The sequence below is a fragment of the Heliangelus exortis genome, chromosome 4 (genome assembly GCF_036169615.1).
Source record: "Heliangelus exortis chromosome 4, bHelExo1.hap1, whole genome shotgun sequence".
Lineage (NCBI taxonomy): Eukaryota > Metazoa > Chordata > Aves > Apodiformes > Trochilidae > Heliangelus > Heliangelus exortis.
In genome coordinates this window covers 41,600,215-41,625,776 of record NC_092425.1, presented here as the reverse complement: position 1 = coordinate 41,625,776, position 25,562 = coordinate 41,600,215, and the positions used below count along the sequence as shown (strand labels likewise).

The window sequence follows — 25,562 nt, the reverse complement described above, 5'->3', positions numbered from 1 at the left end:
AGCCCACCCCGGCACCGGGAGGGGACCCCCGGGCCAGGCGGGGACCCCGAGCCCAGGAGGGACCCCGGGCCAGTGGGCAGAAAGCGGGCGCCGGAGCGAAGCGGGGCGAAAGAAGGAGCAGCGGAGGGTTGAATAGCGCCTTTAAATTACTGCTGACACCTCTGTTACAGCTCCCTAAAATCTCAATCAACAAGCCATTAGAACTCGACGGGAGTAAAACTAAATCCTCGTTTAAGTGTATTTATCCGCTCTCTTTTCTCTCTTTCAAATGCTAAATCCATTCCAGCATATGCCCCTTCTTTCTCTCCCCTTTCTCTAAAGACTGGCAGCCCCTACTACTCTTGTAAATATGAAAGATGCTAATCATATGACATATCACGTCTCAGTCGGAGCCTGGAATAAAGCCTTGAGATTTGGGATCATTGCCTCCAGACAACAGCTTCATCAGCCGGAAAGTTGGGTTTTTTTCTCCTTTCCTTCAACTCTCAATCCCTTCTTTGTCTGGGGGAAAATGCAGCCAACTCGAGCCACCCCGGCCATATGGTTCACTCTGTGTTTTCTTAGTTGAATCCTGAATTGTTTGTGACTTGCGAAGGGGTTTTTTTTCTTCTTTTTTTTTTTTTTCTTTTCTTCTTTTTTCCCTTTTTTTTTTTTTTTTTTTTATTGGAAGTGTGTATAAAGACATAGAAGAGGCTGCCTGGGCCCAGGCGACTTTGCAAGGTTCCTGCATGTTCTTCACATGTTCATTTCACACTCTTCTTGCAGCCACTTCACCTCTACCACTCTGCCCTAGAAAAAGCCAAAAGATAAAGCCCTGGACCCTTTTTTTTTTAAAAAAAAAAAAAAAAAGAAACACCACAACCCATTCCAGGCATCTTGTGTCTTCTTTCCCATTGGAAATTCTTCTTCTAAACATGGTTCTTTTTGGTCATACTCCTCCCAGCATTGCATTTGTGGAACTGCACGACTGCAAGTACTCATCCCAACTGCATTTGTGGAGCAGAGATCTCTGCTCACTTGCAAATCCCTCTAGAAACACCTCGGCTGACAGAAACCCCAAGGTATTTTTTTGAGTAAGGAAAAGTGGCTTTTAAGACCTGTATAAATTAGGAGCTGAATGAGCTCGGGGCGCTGGCGTTTGGGTAGCCCCCTGTTTGATAGCAGCCTGCCAAATTTTCTTTCTCTTTCCTTACACAACCCACACCCCCCCCACCAAAAAAAAAAAAAAAAAAAAAGAAAAAGAAGAAAAAAAAAAAGGCCCTTTCACCAAATCATTAAATTCTACAGAGGTGGTCAAGCCTAGTCCTGCTTTTCAGGCGTGCGAGAAAGAAAAGGGTCCTTGAAGTTTAGAAGATGCCCAAGGAAAACTCATTGAATGACATCAAAAGAATGAGTTTCCATAGCTGTTGAAGCACGAGAGCCGTGTAGCTGCACAAAGGCGGGTTGGGGCAGTGGGACTGTCCCACTGCTCTATCCCAGCACAATTGGGTCACTGAAATAGGGAATTAATTACCATTGGAGAGTGGGCAGCCCATTCACCGCTGGCTGAGTTTTATTAAACGCCAATATAAATAACAAAACAACTCTTGTGGCTGCACTATTCCTACACGCCAAAGGAAGGATTATGTCGGGGATTAACATCTTAAAGTCTATGAGACTTTCTGACTCAAGGCTCGGAGCTGGTAATCGTATTTGTCTCCTGGTTCAGCGATTAGTGCTCTCCCTGCCGCACCTTCGCCTGGGCTCCCAATGTCCCTTTTTGCAGGCACCGGGGTTTTTTCACACACAATCGGGCTGTTCTTTTTCCCCACGTCTATAGAAAAAAAAAAAAAAAAAGAATAAGGGAAAACTGAAGCGTGTTCACGCCATCCTCAAGCTTCTTCTTCATGGGAAAGGAAGGCACCGCCGGCCTTTTTTTTTTTTTTTTTTTTTTTTTTTTTTCACAAGGGGAGGGGAGCGAGGCAAACCCTCTTCTAGGGGGGGAGTGGGTGAAGTGGGGAGGGGTGCTCAGGATGGTAAAATCGCTCCACAGGCCTGCACCTGCCATGCAAATCTGCTGGGAACAATCAGCCCCCAATGAGGGGCTCATCCACCCCGGGGGGGGGGAGCCCAGGGAAGGATGCTGAGGCAGTGCTTTGAGGGGTGGGGGGGGAACCCCTCCTCGCCTTGATCCCCAAATGAACCCTGAATTTACTAGTGCAGGTGGAGATTCGGGGTGCTGGTCCCCATCCCCTCCCTCCCAGCAGCACTTTTTGTTCCAGCATGCATGGGTCAGGAAGGAACTGGCACAGGGAAGACCCCAGTGGCCTCCAATTTCTCCCCTCTGCAGAGCACCCTGATGGGGGGGTGTGTGGGGGGGTGTGTGACATGTTTTGACCCCCAGTTTCAAAGCAGAACCATCCCACTGCTGGGGGTTGCAGGTGCTGCCATAGGACTGTGCATCCAAGGAGCTGGGGTGCAGGGGGACCCTGCTCCCCTAAACCCTCAGGACACCCAGGGGGGACCTCGGGGCTGTGAGGGAGGCAGAGCTGGGAGGGCTCCGGCCATCCTGTCCCCGCAGCTTTGTGTGTTCCCCCCCCCCTCCTTTCTCCAGGGACTGTCGCACCCCCCGTTCACCTGGGGCAGGGGAGCCATTAATGCTGGCTCACAACTTGTGAGGTCGAAGTGTGGACGGGCTGTATCCAAAGGTCTCTCAGCAACACAGACCCTAAACTTTTAGGGCTATCGGGTCGCCTCAGAGTTCAATCTTCTTACAGCAAACAAAGCCCTTCTGAGGGTCTCCCCCTCTCCCGCGCACAAGCTCAGCGCCCTTTATTTCTGGGCTGTGTGATAAGCTTAAATCATTGTGCTCCCATTTCTTGATCGTCGCCTACTTTGGGCTTTTGTTCCCTTAAAGTAGGATTGAGCTCGGCTAAAGGGGCTGGAGTTGAACAGTTTGACCCTTGGAGGACAGTTCAGGCGCTGGGCAGCTCTCCCTCGCCTCCCCCTCTCCCCTCGCAGCAGCTCTGCCCTCTCTGCTCCCGGCCCGACCACACAAGCGCCTCTCGGACCCGCCGACCCAGCAAGGGCTGCGAGGGTTCGGTGACCGACACGTCCCCTGTCACCGTGCGCTCAGAACCGCGGCACCAGGGGTGGCGGTGGCAGGAATCGGGCTGAACCTTGGGGGGTTTCACGCCCCGGGGCTGGAAAAAAAAAAAAAAAGGTTTGCTCACCCTACAACCACCACGGACTCTTTCCCTGTGTCCCCCTCCCCTCTCCGCGGCTTTCACATCGGCGATGGGGGGACAGAAACCCGGCTAACGGGGTGGGGGCAGTGGGACACGGGAGGCACAGCCGCAGGTGGCTCCGCGCCGGTCTTTAAGGTGCTGAAAAAACAAAAAAAAACAACCAAGGTCCCTTTGTGTCCCTCCCTGGGGATGCCGAGGGGATTTCCCGTTTTTCAGAAGCAGGCGAAGGGAGTGTTGAGACCTCTTGAAGGTTTTCAAATGGATCGGTTAAACCCCAGCGTGTGGGAAGTCACCGCTCTCGGAGGGACAGCGGAGAGGGGAGCTGCGGCTGCCAGAGCCAACACTCCCATTACTCCCATTACACCCAGCGCTGGGTTTAGCTCATCTATTTTTAGCCTTTTCCCACCGTTCAGCAAATCAAAGTCTGCTCCGAAGCGCCTCGGTGACACGGGGGGAGGACGCAGCGCTCCGGTGTTCGGTTCGTCACCGTCACTCGGTTCGTCACCGTCACTCCTTCGCCGTGTGGGTCCGTCAGGCAGAGCCAGCCCGCTGACCCCGGGGGCATGTCGCCAGGCCTGGCCATTCACGGGCGCTTTCTGCCCCAGAGGGTGGTCTGGCAGGGAAGCGAGGGGGAGGAAAAGCTTTCCTGGCCGATTGACAAGTTGTGGTTGTTTCTTTTTTAAAGTCTCCCGGAGCCCGTGGTGTGACCCAGAGCCGTGTTTGACGGCGCTGAGAGCACCGGGAGGGTCCAAGTGCAGGTGCCGGCAGGCGAGGGGCTTCCCCTCTTTGCAAAAACTCCCGAAAAGAGGAGGAAAAACGCCAGGACAGGGGCTGGCAGATGCAGCCCGGGTAGCCCGAAATCGCCTCTCCCTGCCCGTGTCCAAGTCCAGGTTGGATGGGGCTTGGAGCAACCTGGGCTGGTGGGAGGTGTCCCTGCCCATGCAGGGGGTTGGGACTGGATGAGCTTTAAGGTCCCTTCCAACGCAAACCATTCAGTGATTCTTGCGGCCACAAACCCTTTTCCGCGGCTTTTCCCCCCAAGTTCCTCATTAACGCTCTATCTTTACCGACGCTCTGCCAGGCACCGATCCCTCACCCGCCCCACCTCCCTCCCCGGGAGGCCGCAGCCCCCTGCTGCCGACACAACACCTCATTCCCCTTAACACCCCCTCCCCAAAAAGCGAAACCCCCTCTCTGGGGATATGGGGACAGCGAAAGGGACGCCCGCTCCCCCCCTTCTCTCCCCCCCCCCCCCCCCGCCTTTCCCGGAGCTGCGGCCGCCGCTTCTTAATGAGCGGCTGAAAGGGAGCCGGCTCGAGCGCGCGTGGCGCGCGGGGCGCGCTGATTGGCCAGCGGCGCCTGGCACACACACACCCCGTCATTCATTAATAAATTAGCGGCACGCTCCAGCCGAGCGCGAGGCACCAATGGGGCGGCCCCGGCCCCCGGGGTGGGGAGGGGGGAGATGGGGATGGGGAGGGGGGGGGGGATCGGGTCTGGAAAGTGAAGCGGGAGGCGGGAAAAGGGGGGTGGGGGATAAAGGGAGGGGGGGGGAGCGGGGGGTGTCTGGGGGGCGTGGGGGGGGCAGGTTTGATTGTTCCCCGCGGGGTATATAAGGGGTGTTAAGGAGGGTCGTGTGCCAGACACGCAGCCGACGGGCCCGGGGCCGCTCCGCCGCCCCTGCCGCCGCCCCGGGGCGCGTGCCAGCGCCGACACCCCCCTCCCCCCCTTCCCCCGCCGTAACCCCCCCCCCTCCCAGCCCCCCCTCACCCATCCCTTCGCTCCCGTTGAACCCCCGTCTCACCTTGTCGTAAAGCCAAGAGAGCGCGGCTCTCGCCGTCCCGTCCCGTCCCGTCCCGCCGGTGCCGGTGCCGCCGTCCCGGAGGATGCTGGTGAAGGCGGAGGCCCTTGTGCCACCGGCCGAGGAGGAGCTGCTGCTGCTGGGCCTGGTCTCGCCCGCCCCCTCGCCCTCTCTGCCGTCCAGCGCCGAGGAGGAGGAGGAGGAAGAAGAGGAGGAGGAGCTGCGGGCTGCCCCGCCGGTGCGTCCCGTGGAGGCGTCGGACGAGCGAGCGTTGAGGCGGGCGGAGGGGAAGCGGCGGCCGGGCCGGTGCCGCGGGATCCCTCGAACGGCGGAGACGGCCCAAAGGATCAAGCGGAGCCGACGGCTGAAAGCCAACAACCGGGAGCGGAACCGCATGCACAACCTGAACGCGGCGCTGGACGCCCTCCGCGACGTGCTGCCCACCTTCCCCGAGGACGCCAAGCTCACCAAGATCGAGACCCTGCGCTTCGCCCATAATTACATTTGGGCTCTCACCGAAACCCTGCGGCTGGCCGGGGCGGGGAGGCTCGGGCCTGAAGCGGTGTCCGGGGGGATCCCCGGAGGGGTCCCCGCTGAGGGCAGCCCCTCACCCGCCTCCTCCTGGAGCGGCGGCTCCGCCAGCCCCGCGCCCTCCGCCTCCCCCTACGCCTGCACTTTATCCCCCGCCAGCCCCGCCGGGTCCGGCTCGGAACCCGAGCACTGGCCGGGACGGTTCGTCCCGCCGCCCCCCCAGCCCCGCCGCTGCCTTTAGCCCCCACCCTCCCTCCCCACCGGTTCGGGGGTCCCGGGGCTCCCCCCATCCAGGCTGGGGACGACGACAAGGAGGAGCAGGAGGTGGAGGGGTGTGGGGTGTGTGTGGCATCTGCCCCATTCCCAGGGCGGGCTGTGGGAATGTCACCTGCCGAACCAAACCTTCTCTTTCTCTCCCCGATGTGCACTTTGTCCGGTTTCCCAGATCTGTCACCAAGGCTTTTGTGTGTCTGTCCCCCACCCACCCCCTTCTCCTGCCCCGCTCCCCTTTTTGCCATCTGTCCCTTATGATTTAGAGACCTGGGGAGGGGAGGCGGGGGGAGGTTTAGGGAGGGAGGGAGGGGGGGGGGGAAAGGGAAAAAAAAAAAAAATACAAACCAACCCACCACAGTAAATTGTTTCGTTAGGGGTCCAGGTTAGAAGTCATTGTATAATTTGTAGGCTTTGTGAGGGCTGAATGCAAGCGTGGAAATTTAGGCTGAACTCTCTATCAAAAGAAAAAAAAAAAAAAAATGTCGAGGGAAGGGGGGAATAAAGGGGAGGGGGGGGTGTGGAAATGGGGAGGGGGCACCTCCTCATGCATTATTTATTTCGACCTTTAGGGGACGGGGAACTCCCCCCTTCTTTCAGGAGATTAAAAATAAATCAACAGACTGAAAACCTCAACAGACACGGGACATTACAGCGATCAGCCACACACGTGTTCACGTTTATTTATTATAAAGACAGATTTCATGGAGAAGATGTATTTTTTTTGTATAATTTACAGAGTTTATTCTAGTATGTATTTACAGCTGAAGAGCAGAGGGATTGTTCTCGTGATAAAAAAAAAAAAAAATATAAATAAAAATCTCTAATTTTGGTAACTTGGGGGTTGCTGCTTTTTCTGCTTCACCTGCCAGCTGCTGGGAATGAGGAGGTGGGGAGGGGACACTGGTGTCACCTCACCACTGGTGACACCAAGGGTCTGGTGGGAGCTGCCTGCACTCGTGGGGCCTTGGTGACAAAGCAGCAGCTCCTGCTGCCCTACCTGGGGTGGATGTTTCCATCCCAAAGGTTTCCTTCTTACAAAAAAAACCCTTTTTTCCCCCCAGAGAATAAAATCAAGACCAGAAAGTCTTGAGGGTGTCAGCTCCGGAGTGGGCTGGGCTGGGGCAGGTGGAAAAGCTGTTTGAGGAGAAATGGATCCAAATCTCTCAGTTTTCCAGCCTCATTTCTACTCCTGGGTTCCTCAGGAGGCTGATATGGTCGTGAAGGAAAAGGGCATTAAGCACAGTGTGTGTACATACATATAGATATATAAATAAAGTAAAATTGGAGGAAATTTTCTGATAATTTACATTTTCTCCCTGGTACAGAAGATGCTGAGCAGCCAACGTGTGGCAGGTGGACAAACAACTTCTCCCACTTCCTCCTGGTTTTGCCAGCAAAGGCTGCAGGAGTGAAACGTCCCTGAGAAGATTAAAAAAAAAAAATAAAATACACGGGTTTTAAGAATGAAGAATTTCCTTTCTCCATCTCTGAGGGATGGATGAAACCCAAACCCCAGGCGAATCCAAGGGGTTTGGAGCAGCCCTCGGCTCTCCTGTCACCACGCAGGTCCCAGCGGGGATGTCACCAGGGAGAGGGGACTTTGGAGGCCACCGAGGCCCTTCAGTCCTCACCCCCCCCCGCAGCACTTTGTGACTTCTGGGTCCAAACACCTGGAAATCATTAAAACCCAGCAGAGGGGGCGCTTGAATGTATTTAATTAAATAACCCGCGCGGCACATGAATCCCTCCCAGTGCCCCCCGGGATCCAGGGAGCGTGAAACCCGGGCCTTGGAGCCATGTTCCCGAATGGAAGGGAGGGAGGGAGGTGAGGGGGGGAAAGAGGGGCAAAAAATAAAAAAAAAAACCCCAACAAAACGTGTGAAAAGAGAATTAGTGAAATTAGGTTAGGCCAATAAAACGTGCGGGGGTTCACACACACACAACCCCCCCCAGCCCCGCAGCCTCGGGCGAGCAGCGCTATCTGAGCTTGATCTATTGTTTCCCCCCCTGGCAGGGGGGTTATTGTGTGATAAATAATTCCTTAAAAAAAGAAAAAAAATAAAAAAAGAAAAAAAAGTGGGTGCATTTGCATAATCACTGCTTTGATGTGGGCAGCAAGATGAAGCTCTGTGTGTGCGTGTGTGTGTGTGTCCCCAGCCCAAAATCTGCCACGGGGCCAGGAGGAACAAAACAAGAGGGACCCTTTCAGCCCGCTGGCTGCGTCGGGAGTGGGGTTTTCACTCTCGCTCTCTTTTAACGACCCCTTTTTAATGATTAAACTCCAGGAATGCCAAGGAGAAAAAAAAATAAAGAAAAAAAAAAAAAAAGGGTAGTGCCTTGCTCCTTGCTCTTCGCTGTCTTTTCTGGTTGGGTCTCATTGTCCTTCCCCCGTGTCTCTTAAGCGCTGGAGTGGGTGCCCTCAGCTCTTCAAAAATCCGGGATAAGGGAGACCCATTTCCCTGCTCTCAGAGGGGAAAAAAGCAGGAGCTGGAGGGACGTCCCGGCTGGCTCAGCTCCTTCCATCGGCCCTCAGGAAGGGCCGCTGCTTCTTGCCGGGGCTGTCACCCTGGAGGTATTTCCCTTCCATCCCACCTTAAGAGCATTCCCAGCCCCGCTGGATGGGAACACCCGTGGGAAAAAGCAACCCGGAGCATTGGGGTGAAGGATGAGGTTGGGAGAGGGGGTTCTGCGGGATTTGGGGTGGGAGACAGGGAAATCAACCCCCCCACTGAGCCCCGGCAGGGCTGGAGAATGAGCCTGAGAGGATGGAGTTGTCACCTCACCGTTTCCCACACTTCCCAATTTTGATTTTGTTTCCTGCTTCACTTGGAGGAGTTTATTCCCCTCTTCCCCCCTTTTTTTTCCCACTTTCCTCTCAGCAGACTGATCTGGGGAGGTGGCACCGTGGCTCCCCAAAGCACGGGGGACATCAGGTGCAGAAGCAGTGCCCGTGAAGCCGGGCACGGGTGGGAGGGGGCAGGGTGGAGCTGCACCTCTTGGCACCAAGTGGAAAGCCAAGGAGGGGGGGGTTGGTTTCCATGGCAGCACCTGCCTATCAAAAAAAACGTGTTTATGATCCTTCTGGGCATTGTATCTGGGGCATAAAAGCTTCTCCACGCTGTCAGAGCTGGAGGGGCAGCTCTGTGGACCCTGGTGGGGGGGTTTTACAACCCCCCTCGGCATAAGAATAGCAACAAGAAGCCAAAGTAGGGCTCGTGCTCTGCAGCTTTCATGTGGGACATAAATCTCCCAAGGTTCCACTGTCACAGCCCCCGGGTGCTCAACGGGATCCCAAACCAAGGTAGAAGACCTTGGAGGAGCATAAAATCCAACTTAGGCAGCACGCTAGGTCAGGCTGAGAACGGTTTGGCTCGATGGGAAAGGGTTTAGATTAAAAAAAAAAAAAAATTAAAAAAAAAGAAAACACTCCAAATTTCTTAAAAGCCCCCCCCGTTTTCAGGGTTTGATTTACTGATCAAAGGATTTTGTTGTCCCGGTGATCTTTGGTGGAAAAGTAATGTCAGAGGTTGAGAAACAAGGAGATGAGGGGGCTTCCTGTGGTGCCCTAATGGCTCTGTTAGTGACAGGTAAGGGACATTAAGTCATTAAGTCCCCACTGTCTGGGTTTTTTTAAGGCTGGAGGCATTAGTTCTGGCATAATGTGGCTTTAATTGAAAGGGCCAATCACCTGGGGTACTAAACAGTTACATCGTGTTGTATTTCCACAGGAAATCAGATCTCTACAACTTAGAGAAGGAGAGCCCACCCCGAAGTGTCAGTGCAAGGTGTGCAGGGGAGGGTCTGTGTTTCTCTGCAGGTGAAAGGCAGGAGTTTTGTGCTGTACCTTCTGGTTTGGACAGGCAGAGAAGGGAAGTTTTGCCTTCCACAATTCCAGGCTGGAGATGGTCCCTTGGGCTTCCCTTGCTGGCTTTTCCACAGGGGGGGGACAGTCCTCAAATTCCTCCTCCTCAGCTGGGAATCTCGTTGTCTCTTCTCCCTGAAATTATTTAACATAAAATAAACATAACATAAATTTAACATAAAAGTAACCAAGAGTTTTAAAGATAATATTAAAAAAAATAATAATTAAAAATCACCGTTTCGTTTTTACGACGTTTAAGAAGTATTTGAGGGCAGCTGCTGGGGGAAAGTCCATCACCCACCACCTCTGAGCTCCCCCAGTCTCTCTCCTCCACCCTTCCACTCTCTGGTTTGCTTTCAGCCCCTGCAGGACCCCACAAATTGCCACTTGCTCTGCCCGGGGGGGTGGGGAGAAGTCCTGGGGAGGTCAGGAGCTTTCTGAAGAGCTCATCCCCATGGCACTGGGGGAAAGGAGCAGAGGAAGCTCCAGGGTGCCTCCTGGATGATGGGAGTGCTGGGACACCCAGTTTTGTGGTGGAACCCGGGGTGCTGCCCTGCCTGGCAGCAGCAAAGCCCCTGTCACCTTCTGTGTGTCCCCCTGGGTTGGTGCCACAGGATGAGGGACCCACTGGGGGTGTCAAGAGGCCTCCTCTTTCCCTCAGCTGTAGTAACCAGATAAACTCAGTGTGAAGGGAGAAAAGTGAGCCAGGAGCAAGGCTAATGCTGGCATGAAACTAAAGCCAGTGGGGCATTTTTTTTTTCCTTTTTTTCCTTTTTTTTTTTTTTTTTCTTTCATCTCTTGAGGGGGACTGGACACTCCAAATCCTCCAAAGGCTTCCTGATATTTTTTTTTTTTTAGGGGTGGATTTGACCCCCACAGCCCTGATTCTCATGGGCAAAAAGTGATTAAATCTTAAGCACCCCATTTTTCAGAGAGCAACTGCAGTGCTGCAGCCTGATGGCACCAGCAGAAATCCTGCTGGGAATTTATTTTTTTATGTATTTATTTTTGTCTTTAAACCTGGTCTAGGTCCCTATCTTCCTAGGGGGGGCAAATTTTGTGTCTTAAAGCCAAAGCCAGGCTCTTTTCCTCATGGATCTCTTCGACTCCAGGATACACTCCTGCCTCCAGCTGCTGATGCTGGAAATGTCTGCACAGGTCCAGCAAACTTCTGTCAAGCTTCTCATCATCCCTGTGACTTCTGGTGCCAAATTAAGGCTTCTGCTTCGACAGCAATTGAGAGATGGGAGATAAAGCCTTTAAAAATGGATTGGAGGGGGAAAAAAAAATAATTAAAAACCTGCTTTGGATTAATGAGAGAGGGGGGCTGTGCAGTGTGCAGGGAGGGAGTATGGCCAGGGCTTTCCCTCCCCCTCCTTTTATTAAAAAGAAGAGAGACTGGACCAAAGCTGATGGCATATTTACCTTCATGGTTTTTTTTTTTTAAAAAAAAAAAAAAAAAAAAGGGAGAAAAAAAAAAAAAAAAAAGAAAAAGTTAATTACGGCTCGGAGCAAGTTGGTAGGGCTGTCCTGAGCTGTCTTTTATTAGTAGTCGCCTTCATTAATTTCCCTCGCTGGATTTGCTGCTAATAGCTGCTCGGTCCTGGGCAGCACAAAGCAGCATCTGTGCCATTGAGCAGAGAAGCGGGAGTCAGGCAAAGGGGGGGGGGGAAGGACTGAAAGAGGGAGGGGGGGAAGCTGGGGGGGCCGACGCCGTTTGCAAATCAACCTCTATTAACGTGATGGCCCGCTCGGAGGGGACGGACAGCAGCCCCGGGTTGTGCTGCACTGGAAGGAAAAGCCCCCGCTGCCAGGGGGGTTCCCCTGCACCGGTACCCCGGGGGGGCAGAGGGACCCGGGGGTGGCCGCCAGCCCCATCTGCTCCTGCCCTGCGGAGGGCCCTGGGCCGTGATTTCATCCGAAGGGAACAAAAAACGAAAGAGGAGGGAGGGAGGGATGGTGTGAGCTATTCCCGGGAGAAAGCAGCGGGCTGATGCCACCGGGTTGTCCCTCCCTCCCTCCCGAGGCTGCCCTGGGTGCGGGGACACAGGGACACCTCACCGAGGCAGCAGGTGACAGCAGAAGTTGTCACTCGGTATTTTGCTGCCATCGTCCTCGTTCTGGTTGTTCTGAGGGAGCACAGCACGGGGCACCACCTGTACTCAGCTTTCCCCACCCCCCCATGACACCCGTGGGGTGGGAGAGCCATCCCAGAGGATCCACGGGGAGGGAAGGAGGTGGCCGAGGAGGAGAAGGTTCTGGCAACCAGAAGATGTGGCAGGGCAAGGGCTGCCTGGCCAGGGCTGCTTCCCCTCAAGCTTTCCCCTCACAACTTTTTCTGGGACAGGGAGGATGCTGAAATGCAGCAGCTGGGCTGTGGGGGAGCTGCTGGGGGGGCTCAGGGCAGGGGGGATGTGGAGCCTGGAGTGCAGGGGCTGCCTCACAGCTGGAGGGGTCACCCCGGATGGCCCAGGATGCTTGGAGGGGGAGGGACAGAGGGAAAGAAGTTTGGCTCGGTGTCTTTTGGAAGGGAAGTTCCCCAAAGTGCTTCGTTGAGATGCAGATTGTGCATGAGGAACAAATTCTCCACTGGCAGAGTGGTGAAGCATTGGAAGAGGCTGCCCAGGAGGCACCATCCCTGGAGGTGTTCAAAAAATAGGTGGATGTGGCACTTGAGGAGATGGTTCAGTGGTTAAGGTGGTGTAGGACTGACAGCTGGACCTTGAAGGCCCTTTTCAACCATGATGATTCTGTGATACTATGGTTATTGGCAAAAGAGTGGGAAAATCATCCTGCCTTATTCCCTCTTGAAAAGTTTCTGACTTTTACACATGCAGCAGTCCTTTGCCTTTCACCTGGATGCCTCCAGAAAGAGAAAAAACCCTCTTTAACCCAATATCTCCCCTGAAGGACAAGAAGGAGTGACCTTACCTTGTCAAGAGCAGGACAGTTTGGTGCCTGGCTTACTACAGTTCTTCAACCAGGTGTAAACTCAAGGCCTTGAGTTAGCTGCTTTAGTCAAGAAGAGGAAATGCTCCTTCAGACTTTCTGTCCCTGCAGTTAATGACAGTATTTCTCTCATTTTGTAGAGCCCACGGGGTGACTGGCACTTCATGGTCATCCTGAGCTCTTAGGTTGGATTTTGGATTGTGCTGTAATTCATCAAGCCCAAAAAGCACTCTTGGTAGCAACTTATTTAACACAGGCCACCGACTTTCTGAAAAAAAGAAAAAAAAAAGGGACAAAATTATTCTTAAGTTACTTTCTTCTGAAACCAGAGGAAAGAGTAGAACATCCATTTTTTGGTTCAGTACCCCTAAGACAGAACTTTCAGCACTCCATCATCAGCCTAAGTCAGATATTTATTTCCCCTGACAATCTCCTATTTATACCACAAATATGAAGCAATAATTTAAGTTCTGAGTGTTTCAGGCCACACAGGTGTTGAAATTCTTCAGGCAACGAGATTATAGAGCACAGGAATCCAGGAGTTCCAGTATCCAAGCCCTGGATGCTGCCAGAGTGCTTGGAGGGCTGAGACCTCTGAGTTTGTGTCCCAGCCTGTGGAGAGTGAGGCCAGGAGAAGCTCTGGGGTTACACAGGATGGATTCTGGTTTCAGGGGGCAAGCTGATACCTGATACCCACTTCTGATTGTGAGTAGCCACAACTTGGGCTGAGGTGGTCAAACGTAGACCACAGCCCAACAAAGGAAACCATGGAATATTTTGGATTGGAAGACACCCTACAGACCAACAAGTTCCAAGCCCCCTGTGTCAGCAGGGACACCTCCTGCTAGGTCAGCTGCTAACTGCCAAAATAAGGGTCAAAATATTACATTTTCCTCGCTGTGTCTCTAAATATTTTTTTTTTCCTCTCTTTGAGCCAGAGGCCTCGCCTTCCAGGGGTCCCCAAACTGCAGGCGGTGCCAGGGCAGACCCCGCGGGGCCGGCTGCCGGGAGAGCGTTAGGGACCCTTTTTGTTCTGCGGAGATTGTCCGGGAAGTTTTGTTTTGCTCTTAATTGTCTCTATAGAGAAAGGAAAGGCTCGGCAGAGAGGCTTTAACACAGCATCTCCGCTGCTGATTAATTCCCTGGGATCTTGCTAACTAGCTTTGTTTCCTCCGGCCAGCCGGGCGCTCCCTTCATCCCGAGGAGCACGGGGATTGTCACTTGGTTAAAGCCAGCGCTCCCCTTCCTCTGCTGCCACCTCCCTCCTTCATTGGCTGCGTCGCCAGACCCGGGGGGACTTAATCTTCCCCGGTAACACGTGAGGAGTTTCCATGTATCACTTTTTAATCTGCCAAACCCGGTGTCCCGTCACACGCCGGTTTTACTTTTCCTCGGAGGCAGGGGCTGCCCCGGCTCAATGATGGATTGTTCGGCCGCCTTTTCACAGGAGATGGTGAATGCCCCGGGGGTGACAGACACTCTGCGACGACGGCGGCAAAGCTGATGGCCCCGTTCAAGTTCACCTGACAAAGCTGGAGCAGTCTGCAAGCAGCGTTGGGGAAAGGATTATTCACACTAGCATTATATTTTTGAATGCATTTTTCTCCCCGCGCAGCTGCCCAGCTCCCCGGCACTGAAGGTTTATGCACCATAATAAAGAGATTTAATTTATTTTTTGTCTTTCCTCCCTCCCCCCCCCCCCCCTTCCCTTCTCTTGCTTCTCCCTCTTTACACCTAGTCCTAAGTCAGCGAGAGGGCATCTTTCCAAACAACTCTGCACAAACCATCACCCACAAAACAATAGCATTGCTAAAAAAGTTGGGACAAAAGCCTCAAAAATCTCTGCTGGCTGCAGAAACAAAAGCAGATGGGTTTGTTAAAGCAAACTCCCTGTCGGGGACTCTCCCCAAACTGGGGAAGTTTGATGCTGCATTCCCTTTCTCATCAGGAAAGAAAAAAAAAAAAAAAAAATCTCCCCAGAGCAACAATCCCAACCTTGGAGCTTCGGGGGGAGCTTTGGAGGAGAGGAAGAGAATTTGAACCAGTGGCAGCTTTCCGTGGCTACCACTTCCCAAGTTAAGAAATCCTGGATCCAGGTGGGAGTGCACATGCACACACAGTCTGGAAGTGGCCTTGGAAAGTTAAAATCTAGGTCTCAGCACAGCTTCTTTGGGCTGGAGGGAGAGCAACAACAAATGGGAGCTCTGCTTCCCCGTGTCGTTTTCGGCACTGGGAAGGGGAATCTGTACAAACTGTTGCTTGGATCTTCCCAGAAGTGGCTTTTCTGCCTTGGTGGTTAGGCTGGGAACACCAGGAAAGATGCAAACCAGATCATTTTCCTTCCCCTGGGGCACAGAAAATCACCTGCAACCTGTAGATGCAAAGATAGGCCCTCTCGTTCTGACCAAAACCCACGCTGAAGGTTTTGAAGCACCCAGGGGAAACCAAGGGTGAAGTCCACTCCTCCTGGCCAAGTAACTCTCCAAAATTCTCCAAATTCCAAAATCCTGGCTGGAATGGACAGTTGTTTGGTTTTATTTCTTAAGGACAAAATCCACTAGTCAGCACGTGATTTGAAAATGCTTTTTGCCCCACAGTGGGAATTTGGGTCATATTGCTAAGAGTTTTTAAATTTTTTTTTTTTTTTTTTTTTTTTTCCTCACTTCAACCAGATGCTCGAGTTGGTTTAATGCAGCACTGAAGAGGTGCAGCACATAAAGTGCTCCCAACCCTCCTTTTTTATGGCTGTTTTCCCTGCAGGGTATGTGTACATTGTCTTACCATGCTGGCAGGTCTGACTCCTTTCAGCTAACCAGCCTGTGTGGGAAAAAAAACCCCAAGATCTCAGCTGTCCAGCTCGAATTCACAAAGTTGGGAGGGCTTTGCTGTCCTCTCTGTGCTGCTGAAATTTGCTGTGATGGAGCAGCTCTGCCCCTTGGGTCTCTTGGAGGTAGGTGAGCATCAGCATTGCTGTAGGTGCTGAAGGAGGTCACAGGAATGAATTGCAAGCTTTAGTTTAAAAAACAAAACACAACAAAAAGGAAACCACAAACCCCAACAAAAAACAACACCCCTCCCCCCCCCCAAAAAAAAAAAAAAAAAAAAAACAAAACAACCCCAAACCATTGTTTGATAACAAGTAAAAGGCTGCAGCTGCCTCTAACCCAGGCAGGCACTGCTGAAGCATGTGGCCAGCACACATGCCACAGGCTGTTCAGTCCTGGTGTTAAAAATCAGGGGGGGTTGTGGGAGGGTTGTGTGGTAACAGCCACAAAACAATAACAGAACCGCGGCTACAATGTTGGAGCTCCAGGAGGAAGTTGCAGCTGTTTGTGTGCAGGATGGTGAAGCGTGTTCCCAGCATATGGAGTTGTCAAGAAAAACCTTCCTGGTGTAGGTACAAATCTCAGCTCTGGCTGTGGGAGTGGGGTGGGGGGGATCAGGGTGTGGGCAGTGTGTAACTGCATCATTAAATTATCAACGGGCATCTGGTTTGCTTCCAGAAATGTATTTTGAGAGGGTGGGAAAAGCAGGGAGGCTGGGTGAGCCTCAAAGGAAGGGGATGCTTTGCCTGCCTCACTGGAACCCACACCAGAACTGCCCCTTCCTAGAAGTGGCTGCACTCACATCCAGTGAGGTTGTTGGTGGGAATTTGTTGCAGGATTGGCCACCAAACCTGTGGTGCTCACTGTTGCACCAGAAGAGATGGGCTGTCCTCAAGGGAGAACTGTTCCCTTGGGAAAGTCTTCCCAGTGGTTTGGTAAATGCAGAAGTCCTGAACTATTCATATCAAGCACCTCTTGGTTCAAGAACACTATTTTTTTTTCCCTTGCAGAGCAGTTGTTACAGTTAAAACCCTATTTCCACCTGTTTAAATGCTGTGTAGTCACAGGCACATAGACACACACCCCTCTGAAAAGAAACTTTGTTATTTTGGAAGCAAAGCCAAACAAGACCATTTTTTTCTCCCCTGAAGCGTTTAAACAAGGTTTTAAAAGTTTTACAGATGGCTGAAACACAACTCTCTGCTTCTGTCTCACTCCACCTCATACCCCATTTCCAAAGAGCAGATGGTGCCTGTGGCCTTTACTGGCTCTGAATGGATTAAGAAGTTTATACAGTCTTGTAGTACAGCTCTAGCTGAATTTGGGAGGTTCTTTTCCTGCTCTTCTGCTGGTCCTTCTTGTAAGATGGCTGCACCAAAATAAGGTTCAGATGGATCCCAAGATGGTAACCTGGCAGTACCAGGCTGGATGGAAAGATCAGAACTTGTACAGGTAACAAGTGACCCGACTCACACTCGGTGGCTCTGTTGTCACAAAGACAATTTGCTCCTTGAGGTGTGAGGGATAAAATCCTGCTCAGCTGAGGGGTCATTCTTTGGGTGGCTGCCTCGTGCCAGCCTACACTGGCAGCTTCACTGAGGGTCTTCTTAGAGACAGGCAGTGACAGATTTCATTGCACTCCAAGTGCTGGTTATTGAAGAAGTAATAAATCCCTTCCTTCCCAAAGTTGGAGCGTGAAACATCTGTGCTGTTAAGAGAGTGGATCTGGGGGTCTGTCAGGTAGATGAGGCCTTTCCCATTACCTGTCACCCAACCTGTGGAAAAAAGGATACATCTTGGTATCCAACTTTACAGCCTTTGGATTGTTGTTGTGCTCAGGACACTGCTGGGCACAGCCCCTCCTCTCTTAATGTCACCTCAGTCATTCCTGGTTTGCACCCAAGCGTTACCCCTAAGGGGTATTTAATGAGTATTTAATGAAATTAATATTCTTAGGATTCCTTCCCTGCTAAAGGTGGAGCCTGGAAGGTTTGATCCTTGGCTCTCAACCAAAGACCTCAACTTGCCCTTAGCTGAAGGAGAGCATCAACATACAGACAATTATTTTCTGGCACACAGGGTATTTCCTAGTAAGCAGCAGAATAAAGAAAACAGAGGGGAAGAAAAGTAAGATAGTGTATATGGAGAGTTAATTAAGTTGTGAGGTTTTAATTTTAGCTAACTAATCCCCAGCACTGTGGTCAGGTTTGTGCTTTCTTTCAACCCTCTGAAGCCATGGATCTGAATTTAAAAAAAATGATGAATTAATTTCTACCAAAAGAACAACCTGAGACATCTAAGATTTCTCCCTGCCTTCTCTTTAAGCCCTCCTCTTCCTTGGTCCTCAGAGTTACTGTGAAGGGTATTGTAAGGTTTCACATAAGGAAGCACGGGAAGCAAGACTTTTATATATAAAAACTTCTAAGAAATGGAAACAAAATCTGCATCCCAGCTGATTCCTGCTGCTGTAGCAGAAGCAGTGTTAGCCAAGGGAGGAAATGCTATGGAGACTCTCTTGTAAGAGATATATCTTCATTTCTCCTATTTCTATGTCCCATTCTGACTACACTGTCTCTTCTGCTTCCATATATATTTTTTTCTAGCACAAAAGAGCCAAGGAACCTGAAACACATTCTAAATGTCCAAAATCTGTTCCTTGCCACTGCATTTCACAGTTCCTCAGGCACCATTCAGCTGAAGAGGGGCTTAGAGGTGGCTTACGTGCTGCTGCTGGGATCTAGCAGAGAACAAGAGCACAGCTCAAGGTAAAACCTGCACATTCCTCCCTTAATTGGAGGAATTTAGAGACAGGACATCTTTCTCATGGTGTATTCTGCAAGAGGAGAGGCACAGCTCCCTGCCATACACACCTTGCAGATCAACAACAACATCTGTTCCCTTGGAGAACTCGTAGGAGAAGTGGCCATAGGCCAGACCAAACTCTGTGGCTTTGTACTCATTCTTTACTACCTTCTTGTTGTTGGACAGCTTCACAAACTCCCCCAGGATGTAGGGCTCCACACTCACACATCCTGTTATAGTTCTGTCCTCCAGGATCTGAAAAGAGAGTGTTAATGACTCTCATGCAAGCAGGGATGTGTCCCTGAAATTCAGCATCACTCAGGAAAGGCCTCAAAGTTGTCCTGCAGCAATTGACTTCTCTGCAAGAACCTGGTTTGCTGGCTTCTAGTGAGGTTTAGGTATCTTTGTGGTGCTCAAAAGGGGCCATTTTGACGTTCAGATTTCATAATTACCCCTAAAAAGAGATGTAGATTAGATGTAGATGTAGATTAGGTGATATTAAAGTCAGGGTAACTCCTGACCTCGATTTTCAAGTGAGCTTCTGACTTCTAACAGAACAGAGCATCTTTTCTGCCAGCTCACCCATCAACCTGTAGCTCTGCAGGCAGGTGCCTTCTGCCCTGAAAGGAGCAAATGCAGCTACCAGGAAAGCTCAGAGGAGTGACAGCTTGTCACCTGGAGGTGGCTTTAACTGCCAGCACTTCCAAGCCAGCACTGCCTGCACAACACTCCCTCCCATCCACTCCCACCTCTTACCAGGAGCACTGCAGATGGGATGTAAAAGATCTGGGTAGGGACCTTTTGCTCATAGAGCCTTTTGTTGAATTCTGTCACGTAGTACTGGGCAGTCATTTGTCGTTCCACGTCACTGAAGTGATGGAGAAGTCCTTTTTCCTCTTTATACTCCTTCCCCACATACCTACACACACACAAAAAAAAAAAAAAAAAAAAAAAAAGAGAGTGTTTGGCTTGGCTGGGTTTGCAGCAGACTGCAGCAGGCTGGTGATGCAGAAACATCACCACAAAGCAGCACTGGGGCTGTTGGGAAGCAAAGCCAGCTGGTGCTTTTAAATTGGTTAAAATTGGGGGTTTCTTTTTTTGCTTTTTTTTTCTTTTATAGCTCTTACAGGCATAAAATGCTGCACTGATCCCACTGTACTGATCAATCAGATCCTAGGATGTGGGTTTTAGAACACTGGGATGTTTAAAGTCAACTCTTCTTGGGCCTGAGGGTGACCCATCTCAGAGGTACTTAAAATACTCTCCTTAATAATTCATTATACTTCTCATAATAACTCATGAGCTACCTGTAGGAACTACCCCAAATCTGGGAAAAAAAAAAAAAAAAAAACAAACACCAAAACTCTCAAAAATCCATATGAACTGTCCAAAATCTGCAGTTAGCAGAGGTCTCCTGGTGCAGAGGCCTTTATGAAGCCAAGAGGTGATTTTATTCATGCTTGTGAAGAAGACACATCATGAACCTGCAGCTGAAATTAAAGAAAAAAACCCAATAAACAACAGAAACACCTCTCTGCCTGTAGGTGTGGGGAGATACTTATAGCTCTATTGCTCATCCTCCAATGCAAACTTAGAGTTCAAATAAAAAAGGAGGCAACATTTAAACTCCTGGGAGATGATCCCAGCACAGACAAAGGTGAAGTCAGGCTGCTGAGGTGCCATGAGCAAAATGAAGAGGAAAAAAAAAAAAAATGAACAGAAAAGCAGAGAGTTATGTGGAGTAATGGGAAAGACTGGCAAAATGCCTGAAAGATTTGGGAAAGCCATAAAACATTCTTGCAACAGAAAATTAGCCACACTTGAACCAAGTGTAAACTGGGTTGAAACAGACTAAAGAAACAATCCTGCCCCGCCGTGACTATCATAGAATCACAGAATCCTAGAATCCTAGGGGTTGGAAGGGACCTGGAAAGATCATCTAGTCCAACCCCCCCTGCCAGAGCAGGGCCCCCTAGAGTACATCCCCTAGGAACGTGTCCAGGGGGGTTTTGAATGTCTCCAGTGAAGGAGACTCCACAACCCCCCTGGGCAGCCTGTTCCAGGGCTCTGTCACCCTTACAGTAAAAAAATTTTTTCTGATATTCAACTTGAACCTCCTATGCTCCAATTTACACCCATTACCCCTTGTCCTATCACTGGTCACCACTGAGAAAAGCCTAACTCCATCTCCCTGACACTCACCCCTTACATATTTGAAAACATTGATGAGGTCACCCCTCAGTCTCCTTTTCTCCAAACTAAAGAGACCCAGCTCCCTCAGCCTTTCCTCATAAGGGAGATGTTCCACTCCCTTAATCATCTCAGTAGCTCTGTGCTGGACTCTTTCAAGCACTTCCCTGTCCTTCTTGAACTGAGGGGCCCAGAACTGGACACAATACTCCAGGTGTGGCCTCACCAATGCAGAATAGAGGGGGAGGAGAACCTCTCTTGACCTACTAACCACACCCTTTCTAAACATTTTGTTTCAGAAATCCCTTCCCTCAATACCTTCCCAAGCTTTCCTCTTGGTGCAGGAAGTGTATCCAAAATGCACTCCTCTGTTTGCCTTCCTTTGCCACCTTCAGGTAGTCCCCAATGACCACAGCAGTCTCCTGGGCTGTCCAGAGGCCTGATTTCTTTGAGTATTTTAAAAGAAGAGCAGCTACACAAAGAAAACACCATGAGTAGAACATTAAAAATTCCACAGGACTGCTCTAAGCCTGTGCAGAGGGATGAAAGAACCAAGCAGCCAGCAGAGAAGATGCCCAGGTTCCTCTGAAAGCCAAGTATGGGGGTATAAAACACATGCTAAGAGGTATCTGGGTGCAGAGATGGATATTTTATATTTAAGGACAAAAAAAAATTTGTTAAACAGGCTTAGACATGTGAGTTTTTTACTTAATGAGCATCTGGTAGTGAGGTTGCTCCTTACTTCTGTATTTTTCAGTGTATTAATCCAGTGTCTGCACATGAAGGTGTGGCTGTTATTTATGATGAACTTAACAATCTTTATCTGAAATAAATGGTTTGCAGGGATGAAATGTGAAACATAAAAGTCCTGACAAACCCAGGGACTCAGGTTATGGGGTAGAAAGGGCTTGGTGGACTGGCACAGGGAGTTCAAGCAGCCCAAGTGACCTCCTGCATGAAGGGACTGGGTGGGCATAGGGGTGGAGCCCATTTCTGTGAGCAAAAGGGGAAGAGGGAAGAGGAGAACATGGTTCAGAGGAGTGCCCTTCCTTTGCTAAAATTCTTACAGAAAACCTCCTAAACCAACAAAAAATTGAGTTCTGACAAGTGGTGTGTAAAAAATCATGTTAAAAAAGCCTGAGTCAAGACTGTTCCCTGTGGGACTACCTGTTGCTGGGTGAAAATGCCCATTGCTGAGTAGAAACTTACTGTATGTTTTACGAAGCTGTTTGGACTTAAAAATCCCAGTAGGCCTCAGTCTCTGGACAATCCACTCGTGTCCTACCCCTGCCAGGAGCTGTTTGTAATCCTCATCCCTCAGAAACCGAGCATCAAGGATGTCTTCCTTCCTCCTCCCAGGTGGGAAGGGAAACCCACTGCCCCTTGGGATCTGAAAGGGACCTTCAGGGCAACCCTGGGGCACTTGTACTTGTTTGTCCCACAAGCTCTGAGGTGAACTGGATTGTCTCCTGCTGCTCACCAGGTCCTGAGCCTTCCCTTCATCTTCTTCAGTAGTGGCACAGGCAAAGTGTGTGGTTATGGAGATCTGCCCCCCCGAGGGTGAAGCTGTTGGTGCAGTGGGAGTTGGTTGATCCTCTGGAACAGACACCACAGGATGGTTGTTTGCTGAGGCTCCAAAACTGAGGAAATCAAATCTGGTGCCATCGATTGTTTCTGCTTGGGTGTCAACCTCAGGCACTTCAACAGCTCTGTTGCCCACCACAGCAGATTTCCTTAGCTGGTTACACCTGGAGGAGTCATTTTTGGTCATTTTTGGCTCCACGCTGGTTGATAATCTGGAAGCACCACTATCTGGGGGGGGCTCCTCTGTGCTCTCTGCAGCTTCTCCACCTGGGTGGCTCCTGGGCTCCCTGCTGCTATCTTTGCTCCTGCAGCCCAGCTCCACCCAGAAGAAGTCATCCTCCTCCTCTTTTGGACTGGTAGGAACAGAGTGATGTGTGGAGAGGGAAGGAGCCACCTTGCTCACCTCCCCTGCTTTGTTTTCTGAAGAACTCTCTCCCCTGTGTCTTTTCCCCTGCAGACCTTCACCACAGAGAGACACTTTCTCCACCAACCTCCCAGCTTGGGGAGCAACCACCTCAAAGGAAGGGTGAGGAGATCCCCAAGAGCTACTCAGAGGCTCTTGAGGAGGTGGCTGCCAGGCTCTGGGAGCTAAGGAGTGCAAGTGTGCAGCCTCACCACCTTCCTCAGATTCTGTCGTGCAACACTGCTCCTCTGCTGAGCCCCTTCCCTGCTGCTGCCCCTCCCCAGAAGAATCTTTGCTGCTCTTACAGTTCAGCTCCTCCCAGCTGGAAGAGGAACTTGATTTGGACAGCTTGCACCAAGAGCCCTCTGAAGTAGGGGTTTGGCTCCTGTTTTGCAGCCTGCTGAAAGCACTGTTCTCATCATTTATTTCCAATGGCTCCATCTCTTCATGGAGGGACTTTGTGGTCACACCAGAGCTGATGATTTTATTTCTTTGGCCATTGGGTCTCTCTGAGCTCCTTCCTGCTGCTGGTGAATCCAGCATTTTCACAGCACCCTTCCTCTGGCATGGGCTTTCTTCAGTAGTGCACACCAGGTCTGTGCTGTTGGTTTCTGTTCTTAAGGCTGTGACACAGGCTCCTCCCTGGGTTCCTCCTGGTGTGGCTTTGTGACCCCTGCAAGTCTCTTCAAACACTTGGCAGATGGACAGGTGATGCTGAGAGTGCACAGCCAGGATTTTCTCAAAGCTGACTTCTGGTGGCAGGAGGGGTTTTCCCACAGTGGCTTTGTAGCTGTCAGGAATGTAAGACCTGGCATCAGAATTGGGGAAGCTTTCCACTTGCAGGTGCTTCTTCACAGCTGTGATCAGGGACATGATCTCCTTGGCAAGCACTCCTTTCTCTTCCTCCTCTTTCAGGGATGTGCTGTATGAATGCAGCTTCCCCAGGGCTTCTCTACACAGCTGGCTCACCTCATGGAGCTTCTCACTGTCCCCGTGGAGCCACCGATGCACAGTGATGAGGCAGAAAGCTGCTTTGATAAAACTGTGGAGCTCCTGCTTGCTGGTGATGGGGCTGTTACCATCCTTGGTGAGGAGGCCAATCTCAAAGGATTCTTTGGCTTCAGACAGGTAGAACCTTCTCTTCTCTGGGGGACAGTCCTTGGAGTGACTGTAGGACAGCAAACACACCCCACGGATGTTCTGGGAGGGGAGGAAAGAGGAATGAAGGAATTAAAAACCTGGAACTCTGGCAAAGATAAATAAAGCGAGGAAAAAAATGTTTCTTTCTTTTATACAATTTGAAGGGGATGTCAGCTCTCCCAGCCTGCTGCTGAATTTGCTGGAGGAAATAAACCTTTCAGGAGAAGCAGCATTCCCAGATGGGCTGGAGAGGCCATCCTCAGTCTGTGGGCAGATATCCATCTTGTGGGCTTTCTATCCATCTTGTCAGCTTCTGATTGGCCTTCAGAGCAACATATAGCAACCATACCCACCCCATACAGATGCAATGCTTGTTATGATGCAATGGTTGGAAGCCAGACCCAAATTTAGACCCAAATTTAACAGCCTGGCCTCTTCTCCTACAGAGGTAACACTTGCAGCATGAAGACAACCACTCACCACAGCTGTGAGGACAAAGAGAGGGGTGTACTGGCTGTAGGCTGCTGCTACCTTGCAAGCCTCAGCAGCTGATAATAAGCGATGATCAAACTCTTGGAGGAGGCTCTGGAGAAATGAAAAAAAAAACCAAAAAAACCAAGAGGAAAAACCTAATGTCAAAGGCTTTCTTTTCAAAGAGATGGATCTGCCTGGTAAGCAACCTGTTAGGCTGAAACAAGGCATCCTGAGATTAGTTTCTTGCAGGCAGTAGGTTACCTAAGCTCTCTCTGAGACCTTTGAGTCTTGGTAGAGCAGGATATTATTATTATAATTTTAATCCACTACAGACAAGTCTGCTCCTGCAGGAGCCTTTTTGCTCAGGTTTCCCATCAATGTGTCACTTTTTGACACTATAAATATTCAATGTATTACCCAGACACACATGCTCTGTAAACACCCCTCATGTTTTCTTTTCCCTGAAGCAAGGAATTCTCCCACCTTGGTGCCAGTTAAGTTTTCCAGCAGGAGCAAGGGAAATTTCTTCAGCCCTCTCAGCACAGGAGAGGAAGTGGAGGAAGAGCAAAGCACCCAAGTACCAAACCAAGTCTTACCAGGTTGATCTCAGCACTGGTTTTAAAGCGTACATAATCCTTCTCATCCATGGAAGCAAAGATGTCTGCCATAATTCCCAAGGAAGTAGCAATGCCCTGAAAGAGAAATGGGAAAGGATGATGGGGGTTTCCCCCAGGTATCCTGAATTTTTCTGCTTACAATAAAGCAGGTTCTGTGTAGAACATACCAGGAAAAAAAAAAAAAAAAAAAAAAAAAAAAAAGAAGAGAAAGAAAAAGGTACAAACAAGAACCAAAGAGAAGCACTGCTAAGAAATTCAGAGACATTATCTTGGTAGGATTTTATTAATTTCCACTTGCAGAAAGTGTAGTCTGGTGGATATTACATGGATTATTATTATTATTATGGATTTCTATGAGGAGCAGCCACCTTGATTACTGTTAGCTCAAGGTTTCAACTTAAACAGCCTTGCATTTTCCCTACCATTGCATCTTCCCAAGCTGCTTTTGTGACAATGGAAGTGATATCCCCAAAAACTGCATTAGGCTCTTGGCTAATCATATCTGGAAAGAAAGTCAAAATTCACCACTCATCTTTGCTTCCAGAGAAATGTTCTGCTATTGAGGTCAAGCTTGAAGGTATGGCAGAGGAGAGGTGAGGAGGTTTGGTTTTGTGGGATATCCTAGGCTGGGCTACAATTACAGAACTTCTTAAAGCATCATCCTAGGAGCTGCAAGACTTAGGTTCACATTCCTGGTTAGCTATGGACACATGGGGAGACTCTTGCTTCATCTCCAGTGGGCAAATTAGTGCAGCCAAGCCTCATAAAGGTGTGAAAGACAGATGTGGTGCCTGTTGCAAGGTGTTCAGATACTGTACTGCCAGGGAACATCCCTCACCCACAACAGACAATGCAGTGCAGCCTCTGAACACCCCAGCAAACAG

The 25,562-nt window shown here is 50.5% G+C and overlaps 2 protein-coding genes and 1 long non-coding RNA gene across 6 annotated transcripts in view; 1 reads left to right on the top strand and 2 right to left on the bottom strand.

Annotated features, from left to right (window-relative positions):
- Positions 1-1,529: 1,529 nt before the first annotated feature.
- Positions 1,530-3,995, bottom strand: LOC139796223 (uncharacterized). The gene is made up of 3 exons (XR_011725895.1): positions 3,634-3,995; positions 2,617-3,182; positions 1,530-1,813 (listed from the first exon to the last, which is right to left on the bottom strand). It is a non-coding gene; the product is annotated as an uncharacterized lncRNA (long non-coding RNA).
- Positions 3,996-5,037: 1,042 nt separating this feature from the next.
- NEUROG2 (neurogenin 2) lies at positions 5,038-6,098 on the top strand. The gene has a single exon (XM_071744053.1). The coding sequence runs from the start codon at positions 5,114-5,116 to the stop codon at positions 5,798-5,800; it is 687 nt and encodes a 228-aa protein (XP_071600154.1). The 5' UTR covers positions 5,038-5,113; the 3' UTR covers positions 5,801-6,098.
- A 9,397-nt stretch (positions 6,099-15,495) lies between these two features.
- The window catches only part of ALPK1 (alpha kinase 1), a 44,385-nt gene continuing 34,318 nt past the window's right edge, over positions 15,496-25,562 (bottom strand). For 3 of the 4 annotated variants that reach the window (XM_071744049.1, XM_071744048.1, XM_071744047.1), the window contains exons 9-15: positions 24,658-24,753; positions 24,068-24,172; positions 21,670-23,647; positions 20,779-20,932; positions 19,027-19,189; positions 18,339-18,525; positions 16,542-17,243 (exon numbers count right to left, since the gene is read on the bottom strand). In XM_071744049.1, the coding sequence (XP_071600150.1) occupies positions 17,047-17,243; positions 18,339-18,525; positions 19,027-19,189; positions 20,779-20,932; positions 21,670-23,647; positions 24,068-24,172; positions 24,658-24,753 (2,880 nt within the window). In that variant the 3' untranslated portion in view covers positions 16,542-17,046. Of the gene's footprint in view, positions 15,623-16,541; positions 17,244-18,338; positions 18,526-19,026; positions 19,190-20,778; positions 20,933-21,669; positions 23,648-24,067; positions 24,173-24,657; positions 24,754-25,562 lie in introns of those variants that run through there. The other variant, XR_011725894.1, reaches the window with a different exon arrangement.